The following is a 15,000-nucleotide window of genomic DNA, read 5'->3' as shown; positions in this document are numbered from 1 at the left end:
AATATGTATGTTATGAGCTGTGAAGCCAAATAAGTAGAGGGAAGGAGTGGGAGAGTAAAGAAAAAAGAGAAATGTGAAAGATGATTGAAAAATAATTTCAAAAAGGACCACTCAAGCCAAAAGCTCACAGAGTGAGAATGTTGCCTTGTATATGCCATGCGGCGCAGTAAGGAAATAACCTCATATTGTTTTAACAGAGCTAAGCAAACACAGAGCGTGAGTGTAACAGGACTGTTTGTTTCCACTCGCCTCAAATAGAAGTCTATTCTGGTGAAGTGAAATTTAAGATACATAATCTCACGTCAGTTCCGACACCTGTGGTGTTCTTGGGACGTTAAAATGAAAGCTTTGTTTAAGCTGGTGTTCATTTGTTGATTCATGAATGAATACGTCTGAATGGACAGGCTTCCTAAGATGGTCTCATGTGTGGACTTACCAGCCCCTCCTGGCTCCCTCCAGCCCTTTCCACGCTCAGGTGTTCATCGGATCCCTTCAGCTTCCTCACCTGAGAGCCCAATGAGAGAGAGAGAGAGAGAGAGAGAGAGAGAGAGAGAGAGAGAGAGAGAGAGAGAGAGAGAGAGAGAGAGAGAGAGAGAGAGAGAGAGAGAGAGAGAGGAGAGAGAGAGAGAGAGAGAGAGAGAGAGAGAGAGAGAGAGAGAGAGAGACACACACATACACACACTCACACAGTGAATTAGGACTCCAAACATGTTGCAAACACCACCAGTTATCTGGACTTCAAGAAGTTCAAGTTTCATGAGCAATCGGTCACGTGGGTCGTGATGCATGTGACAGTTGTTACAACAAAGTGTAAAAGCTGAACCAGGACTTCACTGAAGAACCCAGTCTACCGCTCCATGTTCCCTCTTCCAAGACGTCAAATAGGGGATAGCTATGGGAAATGCATAGGGCTTTAAAGTGAGCTGGCTCAGAGGGAGCCGTTTGTTAGTGGATCTGTGTGTCGGAGCGTGTTCTCCTTCACACACTGATGGTTTCCAGGCCAACAGGAAGGACAGTAGGCCCTCCCGCACCAGGTCTGGATAACAAGCAAGGGTCACCACCAAAATCACTGGATCAGGCAAACAGCTCCATGTCCCACAGAGAAGACACACACACACACACACACACACACACACACACACACACACACACACACACACACACACACACACACACACACACACACACACACACACACACACACACACACACACACACACACACAGCGCTACTCTCCCGCTTGCAGACCTTAGTTTCAGGCTCTGTGCCGTGTTCCCCCAGAAGTTCTGCTATAACGTAGTAGGAATTCTGGATCTGAGATGCAGTATAATAGCAGTGTAGCAGCATAATACACAAGGAAACCTTGGACAATGCAAGGCTTGCTCAGATTCCAAGGAAATACTAAATAACTAATGTACCCATCAAAGATGGGGAGTTTCAATCCTACATGCACCTTTGTGAGAGGCTTAAGCACACACAAACCCACACACACAGATTTAAACACACCGTGAAATAGCATCTTATTTCCATAATATCCTCACAACACATTTCCAAATGGAACAGGGAAATGGCCCGGAACAAAACATAAGACGCTTACATTTATGCCCATACATTCTTTAATATGAAAGCGGTAGAAGTGATAAAACTGAACTGCCGAAAAACACTAAAGTACAATGATGTTTTTACTAATTGATAATACCATAACAGTAAGGATTTTCTAAATTGTCCTAAAACCAAAGGAAATACAAACTGGTTGAGGTTCTGACAATAGCTAGTTTCTATATAAAATCAATATTATCACCTTGAAAAACCTTTTAGGTAGAGTGGCTGTTTTGTACAAACGTACATTCATCTCAGAAGCCAGCGCTGACATGTGTTTGGTCGGGTGAGAAACAGCCTCCATCACACTCACCAACAGACAAACAGAGACACCGGGCCGCGAATGTCACAGCTTTCTGCATGCAATACTTTCGGAAGGAAAGGCTCATCTTATATACACGTCTGTGTGGGTTTATGTGTGAAGACGGCGGTGGTAGTTCACCATCTTGTCTTTGTGTGAGAAAACCAGGCTAATAATGTATTCTCAGCACTTAATTACACATTCTTTTTTAATAATAGTGATAATGACTGAGCGCTACCAATCCAAACATCTAGTGAAACCTAACTCATCGGTCGATACCATCTCTCAATGTGAGCTATTCCTTTTACGAACCACCATTAACTTTTACTGTTTGTTTGCGGAATTTACAACATCATGGTTGACAGATAAAATCTGTCGTACGAAAACAGTGGGTAGGCTATGGCTCTTTCGTAATACGGAAGGATGTGTCGAAACACCAAAATTGGACCAACGACAGCATCTGTACGGGTGCATTGCTAAAATAATGCTATACGTAGCGAGAGCTAGTCCATAATGGTGCATTTGGGTAATGGTCATTTTGTTTATCTGTTGCTTGGGCAGCCATTTACGTGTGCATGTGTGTGTGTGTGTGTGTGTGTGTGTGTGTGTGTGTGTGTGTGTCTGTCCACACCTTGGCACTGGAGTCAGAGTGGCGTCTGGCACAGGCTTGGAGTTGGCTCATCCAGAACTGCTGCTCCTTGGCGTCAGAGGCTGCGGAGACACACACACAGCTCATTAGCTGAGACCGGAATAAGGACACATGAAGAGGAGCAACACTCGATTCCCGTTGACATTACCATTCTCGGTACAGTGAGCCAATTAAAATTATTATCAGCAACACCAGTTCACGGACGAGTAAGTCCCCGCTGTCAAGAACGTTTATAAAAAAGAGCTACAGTATGCCCAAAACTTGTGCTTAAACTCTGCGTTATTTGTTGAAATGATTTCAACCTGTAACACCCAATCATCCAATGTTTCCCCTGTACAGGCCATCATGTGTGTGTGTGTTGTCCCTTTCACGTGATCATTCAAATCCTCAGTGATCCCGTTTCTCCTACACTTGGTTCGCCATCACTGGGCGGAAGTCCAAATTAAGACGTACAGCTGATACTAATTGAAATGGTTCAATGCCCCCTGAATCCAATCAGAGAAACCACCTCACGGAACAGGTTATGGTGGGCGTAATGTCTTCTTCAGATCCATACACCTACTGGGTCCACATAATCACATCCTGTCTCAATGCAATTATGAACGTCCAATTATGAGCGTCTGGCAAGACAGGGGCTCTGCAGGTCTCCATTTCAACCCAGACGGCTGGATGCTTGCCTCCAGATCCTAGAGGGAACTAATATGAATACATTTGATTTTAAACCATTATGAACCAGACTGGGCTTCAGATTAAATCCATGACATATGTTTTTTTAAGAAAGCTGTCGATTTTAATTGACCAAAGACTTCATTTCCCAGGAGGCCCTGCTGCCTCTTGTCACAAACACTGCCTCAGGGGATTGCCTGCGTTTGTCTTGGGGTTTGGGTTTAGGAGAGGTGAGAGGAAAACGGCTCTGGAATGCAACATGCGTCGGGATCTGGGGACAGAGCTTGTCTGTTCACCATCCCCCTGAGACTGCTTTGACAGATTTCACAGACAATCTGTTGAATATATTAAAGCAACAAAAAAATCTCCCACCTGCACCGTTATTATACGCATCCAAAAAGGAAATCTTACAAATGAACAGTGAAAGGCATTCGCTTATGACTTCATATTGTTAAGACACTTCAATAAACGCCACCTCAATAAATAGCAGCCTCATCTAGGTCAACTGAAAGCGTTAGGGGAAGGGGAACGTCTGACTCAGGCTGTGCTCTGATATAATGTGTACGCTTGAATGCTGCCGTTGTTTTAATATTCACTTTCCATAACTGACAAGGGCTGGACATTTTGCACCTGTCGGTGTCATCCCTCGGTACCGCGGCCTGATACTCGCGGTGCCTTGGCCACCCATACAGCCATGCCTCACCTGGTGGACGAAAACGTAAATAACCATAGTAACCCTGATGATGCCCGTGCCCAACACCCCGGACACACGCACTCTAACATTCATAGTAAGACAAGGGACACCAGCTCAAAGTCTGAAAACGCCCCGTGCAAATTATAAATGATTATGAATTAAATGATGATACATTATTCATGGTGCTAATTACACAGCGGACATGGGAATCACTGTGGCTCATGGTAAAACCCTAATTGTGCAGCACCGCATTGTAAAATCACAAATGAGGCAAACGCATGTTAATCTTCATTAGGCATGGACAGATTTGCACATCAAACAATTACTGATACGAAAGGCAGGGCGGGGGGGGGGGGGGGTCATTATTCAGACGTTAAAACATAGTGAGGCCTTCGGATTCGCCCATTTAAAATCCACCCTTGGTCAGCTGCCTTCTTGCAGACTCACCCGGGCGTCCAGTGATGTCCGGCTGAATGTACACTGAAACGCAATTATAATCCTGCTGCACTTGTGAACTCTGCTGTGCCTACACTGCAGCGCACTGTGGCCTCAAAGTCTCTGTATTGGAGAATGAAGCCCAATGGATTTCACTAATCCATCCTCTCTCTCTCTCTCTCTCTCTCTCTCTCTCTCTCTCTCTCTCTCTCTCTCTCTCTCTCTCTCTCTCTCTCTCTCTCTCTCAGGATGTGGTTGCTCAAGGCACTGGAGAGCAGAGTATAAATACAAATGTGAGAAAGGAGGAATGAAAAATAAGACGGATTGCGACGCATTTTAGTATGATGCCCTGGGGTTCTCCGGCTCCCCTCTCTTTGTCTCCCCCTCTCTTTGTCTCCCTCCCTCTCTCCCTTCCTCCCCTGGTGGCAGTGGTGAAATTCACAACTCAAATACCACTATTTACAATAACGGATATTTATCCCAGTGTTCCGATTCCTGCCCTTTCAAGACTAACCCTAGGGGAATGTCTCTCAAACAATTACTCACCACAATAGTGCACTCTCCATAATACATCGCACAAGTTCTGTGGCTGAATAAATAGAATGACTGAATAAACACCGGCTGCCACGTTTGCTTTGCCGTCCTGCAATTGAAATAAGCTCAGAGGTTTCCTGTGAGTCAGTGGTGTCCTTGTGCTCTGATAAGACAAAACCCATTTTCCACTCACGTTTGCACTAAATCCAGTCTGACTACCGCCCGGGTCAATAGTCTTCAGTTAACATTTGCAAAAATATAGCTGCATGTGAGCTTCTACATCATCATCATCATCATCATCATCATCTTCATGTCTCTATGGAATTATTGTTTCCGCTCAACTCAATAGGCGTGGATCAAATGAATAGGGTTATTTGTGGAATATAGGCCAAGTTATTCCAATAAGGCCCTCTGGGAGAGTCAAGGGACATTCCAGGCCCAGCTCAAGTAGAGCGACAGTTACAAGGAATCTCGCTCCTCATTGGAAACCGCTTAAGCACATAGGCACATCGTATTTAGCATTTTGCTCTAATCACTTATCACAAGGTTTCTCTCCGTGGGCCATGTGTGGCCAGCACTGACCAAACGGACTGTATGGGGAACAGTGTTGATGTTGTGATTAAACAAGTCTTCTATGGCATTGGCATTGACCATTCTACTAATGTTTACGCTCGGACATTGACATTTTAAATTTACATATAAATATATATTTAGCAGACGCTTTATCCAAAGCAACTTACAATAGGTACATTTGTCAGAAGAAAGAGAAACAATAAATCGCTGTCGGAACAGTAAGGATGTTACGGATTGACAGCACTAGAAATGGCTGGCAATGAGCATTTCACACTCATTCACATGAAACATTGAATAGCACAGAAGGACTTTCACACTTGTTGGCAACTACAGAGAAATAGAGGAGCTGGATCAGTTAGTCTTTTCAATAGTTTTTAAAGCACGAAAGGTTCAATGGTTGCTTGTTATCCCTCTCATTAAAACTAGAACATTATACGATAAAAATGTTTGAGAGTAAAAGAACACTCACTGGAATCCTACTGAAGAGAACTAGGCCTGCTGCTACCTCAATGGCATTCAATTAATCTCTGTAAGAATAGTAGATTTTAAACAATCACCGCCGTCACACAGGGTATTACAGGTAGCAGTAGGCCTACGTAGAACCATAGGCAGTAGAGCCTACTCGCCGTTGGGAAACAATACTTAATTAAATTATTTTAATAATCTCAATATTTGAGGCCTACATCATCTGCTCCAAGAAGCCTTCAGCGACTCAAATATTAAACATCCACCCCGGCTGGTCCTACCAAGGTTATCCAAAACATAGCACGCAGAACGTCTCCTTAAGACGTGGCGCCACAGCTCTGTGGCAGCACCACCACCACCATCGCCGCGGTCTCCCTCTCCTTCCAGGGCACTTGGTCCCTGACAAGCACCGCGGCGTGTGTATCCTCTGGGGGTCCAACACGGGGGACCACGGACGGATATGCATACCTCGGAGTTTGTACAGCTCGCCGTTTGAGTTCACCACGAACATGTGTGGGGCCTCGTCGCTGGGGGTCACCGAGGCACCGATCAGGGGAAGGGACCCCCTGGGTTTCTGGCTCTTTCCCTGCTCGCTGACAAAGTACTGCAAGTGCCCCGACTCCGGATCCAGGACAAAGTACCTGCGGAGGGAGAGGAGAACAGAGGGGAGAGGATGAAGGAGCAGGAAAAGACCATGGGAGACAGCGGGGTGCATGGGGGGGGGGGAGGGAGGAGGAAGTAAAAAATTATGTTAGGTAACGAGATAAAAGGGGAGGGGATATAAGAGAGGTCATTAATGATCTCATGGTTTTGTTTTATGGTCAAGCTGTGCTCACTATTCTCTTCTCTTATTTTTGCTCTTAATTGAAAAAGTGTGTGTGGGTGTGGGCGAGGAGGAGTGTTGGCCTATAGAGTAAAGGAGAGGCTATAGGCTGATATTAGGCCTACTCCACCAAGCTCAGCCCCATAACCCTGATGCAGCCATGAGCAGTTGGGTCCGCCAAACCAAAAGCTACAAATTCACAGATTACATTTTAAAGTTTCCACTTTATTGGATTCAAGAGTGACATTTAAATCAACTTAAAATGAAAACATCAAATAGATGGCACACATAGGCCTCGTCATATCCTACTTGTAGCCAAAACTGCACTTCATAATAATGGGCTACTTATTATCAAGACGGCCCTTCAAACCTCTATTTAACACGTATCGAGCAAACTAAACAACTCCCCACAATATAAAAAGAAGGCAGGCAGCCCGACTGAAGACCATCAATGGGCCACCCCAGCAGCAGCAGCAGTAACGTGATCTGGAATTAGCCGACTTTCCAGCGCAGCAGCCCGAGGGAGCAGCCTCTTTGCTTTGTCCCATCATCACATGCTCCTACAATCCTTTTCATTTTCCTCTGCTTCGGCCCTGTGAACCAATGCTCGCTCTACCACAGCGCTTTTCAGGGATCTATGCTATTGACTCGGTCCTCTCATCCAACATCTAACCATAGCAGGGGGTTTACATAAGTCAATAAACTCTGCTGGAGTACCCGCCGGCTCCTGCACAGATGAAAACCAGTCTGCATGTTGATGTTTTTTTATACAGTTATGATCGATTTTGATTTGAAGATATCACAGACACCTTTTATTTCTGCTCCATCTTTTTATTTATTTACCCTGGGGAAAAGTTACCAAACACACAAACATGGGGAGACTCTGCATTTCTGAGGAGACCCAGGTCACTGCAACGGAAGTCGCTTTGGGTCAACAGGTGATATCACTTTGCTATCACTTTGCTGCTAATTTCAGAAAGAGAGGGTGTGGTTGGCAAACCGAGCCAAAGCGACCTGCACGTCTGGATTATTCTGCAGGTTTGGTTTCACACAAAACAATAAAAACAAAACAATAAGAATGTGCTTTTGGCGTACTACATTGAAGGGTATCCCCTTTCTCCTTTTCCGAAATGCTAGACGTTGTACCTAGTTTGTTTCTATATAACTGAGGTTCAAACTAATGGCAAAACAGTTTTGCATTATTATTTTAACGTCAGCAAAATGTTTTAGTTATTTAGGGATGAATAAAAAACACTCTAGGCCTTAGCAGTTAATGTGGAGATAGTGGGAAGTAATGTCAGGCACATGGGCCCATAAACGCAAGCATATGGTATTTCCCACTGACAAAGACAGGTGGCTCTTAACAAATATGTCTGCCTGCTGAATCTCAAGTGAATCCCCTGGGTTTCCCCCTGGCAAATAATGCTGTTCAGAAATTGATCCTGCCCTACCCACGACCTTGCACCCCGCCCCCTCCATTGTAAGACAATGTGATTCATGTATTCTCTTACACCGTCAGCATAGGAACTTTTGGGATTTACTCACACACACACACACACACACACACACACACACACACACACACACACACACACACACACACACACACACACACACACACACACACACACACACACACACACACACACACACACACACCCCTCCCGCCCTGTCAAGTCAGCAAACAGATCATAGCGTCACGGCTGACCGCTGTAGGTAGTCTTTCTCTTGTGCTCTACTACAGCACAGGTGTATCATGCTGTACTGCCGGTGGTGTGTTGACCTTCTAACAAGCGGCCCAGTGTTCCAGGACGGCTACGCCATCCGCCCGCTCACCCTAGCGAAAAGGTCTGCCGGCGCACGCTGCGGAAACCACGTGACTGGGGCCGGTTCTTAGAAGAGCGCTCAAAAGTTCAAATGTGACTCAGCTATTGCATGGTCAATATTGAAGCAGGACTCAATTCACGTTACATTTATCAAGGGTTAAAATACACGTTCATCAATCATTCATTCGTCATTTTTCTTGGACCAGTTCCGATAAAAATGCTTATCAACAAGACTCTAAATAGAAATGAAGATTATTTATATCATTAATAATTGATTTGATAATATCTCAAGTCCAATAAAAAAAACTTTCAGAAAGGTCAGATCAGACAGGATACATAATGTGCATAAAATCTCAAAACATTAAAACAAATGTTAAAAACAAAAATCATACAAAATGATTGAATAGATTTGCTTTCCCACATTGGGTAGAATGCAAGTCTAAAACAAATAGAAACTCATTTTCTTTCCTCAATGACTGCACAGCCAGTCGGACACAAGTCAATTACACCCCTGGCTCTCACTTGTTGTTCTAATCACATGTCTTAACAATTATAGTTTCCTCACAGATCCCTTATTAAACCACCTCTGGCATAAAACACTCAAGTCCCCATGGGCGCCTTATCTTTTGTGTAAAAGCAGCACAACCCCAGCACCATCTTTGATCACTAGAGCTGGGAGAGAGAGAGAGAGAGAGAGAGAGAGAGAGAGAGAGAGAGAGAGAGAGAGAGAGAGAGAGAGAGAGAGAGAGAGAGAGAGAGAGAGAGAGAGAGAGAGAGAGAGAGAGAGAGAGAGAGAGAGAGAGAGAGAGAGAGAGAGAGAGAGAGAGAGAGAGAGAGAGAGAGAGAGAGAGAGAGACTATACAAGAGCGTGCCTGCAACAAATCCACAGAACAATCTGCAGACTCACATTGTTGGACTTCCATGTATAAACAGGATATGGTAACCATGATAAGCAGCAGACCAAAGGCAGTTCAGACAGGAAGCTGCTGGTGTCGCAGCTCAGACTCGACAGCACTGTCAAGAATCCCAGACACTCGCATCGTCAGGGATTCGCATGAATTGGACGATAGTCGATAGTTTCAAGCCAAACATACAATGCTTTCATCGATACCGGGGCTGGAGTCAATGCTGGCGGTGGCGGTTGATAGATACTGCGCTATCATAGCGCAGTATCTATGACGGTCCATGGCTGAGTAACGACCACGGCGAACGGCCAGTCACATCCACCTCACCCGTGGGCCAACGCTCAACCCGATGGCCCCAGTGGCCGGCTGGGTGGGAGAGATCTGCTGAGTGCTCCATCAACCCTCTGGGGAACATACAGCAAGAGTGGCTGCTTTAAAAAGGCTTGGCCCACTTATAATCTGTGCTGGAACACCTGCCTGACAAGGCGTCAGTGTACACCCACCTCTCCCCAACCAGGCCCCACCTGTATGCATCCACCAGCTCCACCTGTTTACTTCCACCAGCTCCACCTGTATACATCCACCAGCTCCACCTGTTTACATCCACCAGCTCCACCTGTTTACTTCCACCAGCTCCACCTGTTTACTTCCACCAGCTCCACACATCCACCAGCTCCACCTGTTTACATCCACCAGCTCCACCTGTTTACTTCCACCAGCTCCACCTGTTTACTTCCACCAGCTCCACCTGTTTACTTCCACCAGCTCCACCTGTTTACTTCCACCAGCTCCACCTGTTTACTTCCACCAGCTCCACCTGTTTACTTCCACCAGCTCCACCTGTTTACTTCCACCAGCTCCACCTGTTTACTTCCACCAGCTCCACCTGTTTACATCCACCAGCTCCACCTGTTTACAGACACTTGAGCTTACTTCCGCCGGTATAGCGCTGAAACGCTGAATACAAAAGATACAAGTCGGTACTGACGAGTTTGCACGATACATGCCTCAACCTCACCAGAATGGGGTGCGTGTGTGTGTGTGTGTGTGCGTGTGTGTGTGTGCGTGCCTGTGTGTTAAAAGTCTTTGCCGAAGGCATCTGCCCAATTGTAAGGCCAGAAATTGTAAGGCGGAACAACTTAGTACCAGTCAACCGACGGTGACCACGGTTATCCTAGGGATTTGCAATCACACAGCAGCCAGCATATGTCACTTCAATAATATGCCTTCTTTCCAAGTAAGAAAGGCTACTACTTTCGGACAAGATAATCTGACTGCGGAAGTAAGCTCAAAACTTTTAATTCAGGGTGTCTGACACGGAATACGGAATGAAGAACACGGCTGGCTGGTGGGTAAATATGTAAAACCCTACCCTTGGCGGTGCCCTTTCTACCTGGCATATCGCTACTCTCTGTAGTCAGCTCTTGGCATGCTCTCTGCTGTCTTGTGTAAATAAACACTCCCTTACACACATTCCTCAGAGAAGAGGAGCAAGGAGCTCTTAAGTTCACCAGTCTTTTGGGTCTTTCCCGGGATGACCTCCACATGGTTCTCAAACCTTCCTTCTTCCTGCTCTTCTATTAAACCACCAGGTGTGACTGTGCTTAGGCCAGGCAAGGCAACTTTATTTATATAGCACTTTTCATACACAAGGCAGACTCAAAGTGCTTCACATATAAACAATATACAATACAAAACTAGATATATAATAAAATAAAATAATAGATAAGTTAAAGAAAACATATGCAAAAAATGAGTAAAATAGATAGAAAATAAAAGGCAAAGTTAGCTTACTAGTCGAATCACCACCATGCCCACCTATATATGATGGATAGAGAAGCAACATTTGCTACAGTCCTCTGGTGAGTCTAGTGGACTGCTCTATTCAGAATACATCTAGGTGGATACGCCAACTTGGGGTGTCGCTAAGGTACAGGAAAAGGCCGACTTTCATACAGCTTGTAATGGCCAATCACAATCACACCTGGTGGTATAATAGAGGCCCTTTAAAGGACTAAAGAACCTCACACCACCAGTCCACCGCACGTTGCAAGCAGCCGGACAAGAAAAAGGGTCTCCACCCACACACACACACACGAAGAGCAATGTCCTTTTAACCCCACCTACACATGAAACTGAACCACAGGTTAAAATACCAATAACCAAACATAGCGCAGCTGAAAAACAACCACATACGACAGTTATATTTGACTTTTTCTTTAGCCAGGATTTTTTATGCTTAATGCCCTGAGTACAGACATCAAAATGCCAGACGGTGGAGGGCATATTCAGACCCAAGTCACTTGGCTTAGAAATGTCATGAGTTGACTAAGTGCATGGACTTGAGAGGTGCAAACATTTTTGAAATTTACTAGCCTTGGGGATAAGCATTCATTTTGGAAATGATTTTAGAGCTTTTTAATACTTTGTGTCCACCCTTCACCAACACCTCATTATTACGCTCGTTATGGATTAATTGTGCTCAAATATATAAAATATATCAACGTTATTTTTGCGGAACGTGAAATTACATGCAAGGGCTTTCACTGATCCTGATCTGAAAAAGTGTTTGGTGTGAATCTGTAGGCGTACAAAGCATAGTTTACCCGAGTACTATTTTAAAAATGAAGTTAATAAAGTCAAATGAAAAATGATCAAAGCTATGATGTATTGGGATTTTAGCACAGGGTGATGGTATTTGCATTCGGCAGAGAGAGAGATGTAATGGGGGTGCTAGAGTCAGGATGTTTCCATGGAAGAGTACATTGTTACTCAAACCACATTAAAGACCACGCTGGTTACACTTATGCAGAAATCCCTCGTTCACTCAACGTTTCTTTTGCACTTCCAAAACTCACATGCTTGCCCTCAAAAGCCACCAATCCATAGTTGAAATGTATTCCTCCTTAGTCAGAGGGAATCAACTGTCAACAATGGAAAAAAATAAAAAGTTTAAAATCACCCAAAATCAAGATATCTGAAGGCAGACTTTTAAGGTCCTGCTTAAATGCACAGCCAACAACAGAATTTGGGCCTTGGCAAAATAAAAGCAGGGGTAGGATGTGCTTTAATCTTGGAACAGTTACCAGAGCTGTATTCTGCAGCTAAAATGTCATGCATCAAACATCACTACTTTTGTCAAAGGCAACAGGAAAATGGGTTAGCTTTGAAGAAAGCTAAATATATTTTGGATAATCTATCTGAATGACCAGTCATTTTTCTGTATCTTCAGGCTGTAAGAGTATATATTTGTAAGCATAGGAATGTTTCTAGCGGTTGTATTACTGGTAGTAAAGTCACACAAAATGTTTTTTTTAAAACAGAGACAAATAGTCTCTGTTTTAAAAATACATTTTGACATCAGTAGATTTGGGTATGTGTCCATGAAGGACTACTTGAGGCCAGGTTGTTGGTTACATTCAGAGCAAACTCTAGCAGTCTGCTTGCATCTGACCACAAATGTAGGCTATCTGAGCCTGGGCTTGTGCCAAGGTAACTGAAGCAGAAGGATGTGTCCTGTAAGGCTAGACTGTCGCTTCTAAGCAGGGGGTAATTGAAAGTGGACAGGAATATCAACCATGAAGGACAAATAGATTGTTCGATAGTGATACCGATCAGCATTATAGTCAACAAGGTTGTTAGTTGATGTTACATTTTAAGATGCAAATAAACAATATAAAACATCTTGCAATTAACAACTAAATCATGGCTGCATTAACCATAAATTATGAACTGTAGCTTGATTCCACTCCAGTTGGCCGTGATGGTTTTGTTATAATTCAGGTAATTATAGCAGAATTTCTACAGCTCTTTATCACACAACAGTCAAATAGGTGCCTGGGCTTCAACACTTACTGGATAATTGGATGACACATCCAAGACTAAGAACTAATGCACTTTTAATTACGTGAGAAGTAACATTCAAATCCCAGACACACATTCTCAAGAGCGTGTGTGTGTGTGTGTGTGTGTCTGTGTCTGTGTCTGTGTCTGTGTCTGTGTCTCTGTCTCTGTCTCTGTCTCTGTCTCTGTCTGTGTCTGTGTCTGTGTCTGTGTCTGTGTCTGTGTGTGTGTGCATGTACATCTGTGTGTGTGTGTGTGTGTGTGTACGTATGAGTGTGTACACAAAGTGCAGTACAGCTAGCTAGGTAAGTGTCTAAGCGCAATAATTATACAATCTCTACAACAATATATAGCAGGTGACTTCTTCCATCCATTCACAGCAATCATTTTAAGGATGCATTTTTGCAAGCATCGACTGTAACTACTGTATAGGTTATCTAACCAGTGAATGACATGTTATGTCATTCTGTTCAGATTCGGTTGATTTTCCCGTGAAAACCACTGGGTTGAGCTTGGTGAAACACAACACACCCTGTGGTCTGAAGGAATACATGGAAACCAAATAATTGTCACTTAGTGGTCCTTAATGGTTTCTTAAAGAGACACGGTGGAAGATTCTGTTTGTTTTTGTAACAACAAACAAATCAATATATGGATCACATATCCTCCATTTTACAGATTGTGAAAATATTTAGTGTGGTAATATTAGCTAGCATCACACACACCAACAATAGAGAAGATCTTCAGAGCAGTCACTAACAGTGAATGTAGTCAACTCTTCCCCTTAGGGTGGTTGATAATAAGTTTGATGAGTCATTGAGTAATGTCCAACACTCAACATTCAACACTCAAACACTCAACTGTCTGACTTTACGAGTTTGAGGTATTAAATAACACAAAATTAATCAACTGAGATACGCTAGACTTTAAACAATTCGCCTGTCTCATGTTTCATAGCAGTTCAGTGTACATCATATCAGTGTACAACACAGTAAACAATATGTCCTTCTTCCTTCTGTGCTATGTGTAGTCTTAAAAGGCATAGGTCCACTAAATAGCAGACCTTGCCGTTTCCAAATAAATCGAAATGTGTCCTTTAGCCTGGTATTAATCATATAATCGGATATAAGAAACATCTGATGTTAAACCTGCACTATGTACGTTTTTTCATTAGCAGTCTCTAGTGGCATGAGTTTGAGCTACAGTTATACATTATCCCACGGAGTGTGTGTGTGCGTGTGTGTGTGTGGGGGGGGGGGGGGAGTGGATGAGAATAAAGCGATTAAGGAAATAAAAATCCATGGCTGGGTTGGAGCATTTTAATCTTGAGAAACTTTTTACTTTCGAATTGTGCAGAGAGTAAATAACTACAGTCCAAAAGTTACATAGTGCAGGTTTAACTATAGCCCGTCTACAAGAGCCGTTGGCCGTTGTGATTTCCGTTTCACGGTGACACGCTCGAAAGTGCAACGTGGACGGAGAGGTGTGGGGAGGGGAGAGGTGTGGGGAAGGGGGGGAGAGAGAGACATAACAACACGCAGGGATGGGGTCATCTGCTTTCACGTTAACATCATAACATGTACATGTGCCTTAATAAATACCCTTACCTGTTTTGCCAGCCTTGAAGGAGGTTGGTGTATTTGCTCAGCACTCCTTCCAACTGTCGTTTCCCAGCATGCTGTGAATG

The 15,000-nt window shown here is 44.0% G+C and overlaps 1 protein-coding gene across 2 annotated transcripts in view; it reads right to left on the bottom strand.

Moving 5' to 3' along the window:
- The window catches only part of LOC130375466 (oxysterol-binding protein-related protein 10-like), a 51,737-nt gene that overhangs the window by 36,209 nt on the left and 528 nt on the right, over positions 1–15,000 (bottom strand). For both annotated transcript variants that reach the window (XM_056582402.1, XM_056582403.1), the window contains exons 1-4: positions 14,921–15,000; positions 6,385–6,557; positions 2,532–2,611; positions 437–505 (exon numbers count right to left, since the gene is read on the bottom strand). The exon at positions 14,921–15,000 is cut by the window's right edge and continues 528 nt beyond it. In XM_056582402.1, the coding sequence (XP_056438377.1) occupies positions 437–505; positions 2,532–2,611; positions 6,385–6,557; positions 14,921–15,000 (402 nt within the window). The remainder of the gene's footprint in view (positions 1–436; positions 506–2,531; positions 2,612–6,384; positions 6,558–14,920) is intronic.

This window comes from Gadus chalcogrammus, chromosome 22 (genome assembly GCF_026213295.1).
Source record: "Gadus chalcogrammus isolate NIFS_2021 chromosome 22, NIFS_Gcha_1.0, whole genome shotgun sequence".
Classification (NCBI taxonomy): domain Eukaryota; kingdom Metazoa; phylum Chordata; class Actinopteri; order Gadiformes; family Gadidae; genus Gadus; species Gadus chalcogrammus.
This window is presented reverse-complemented; position numbering and strand designations above follow the sequence as displayed.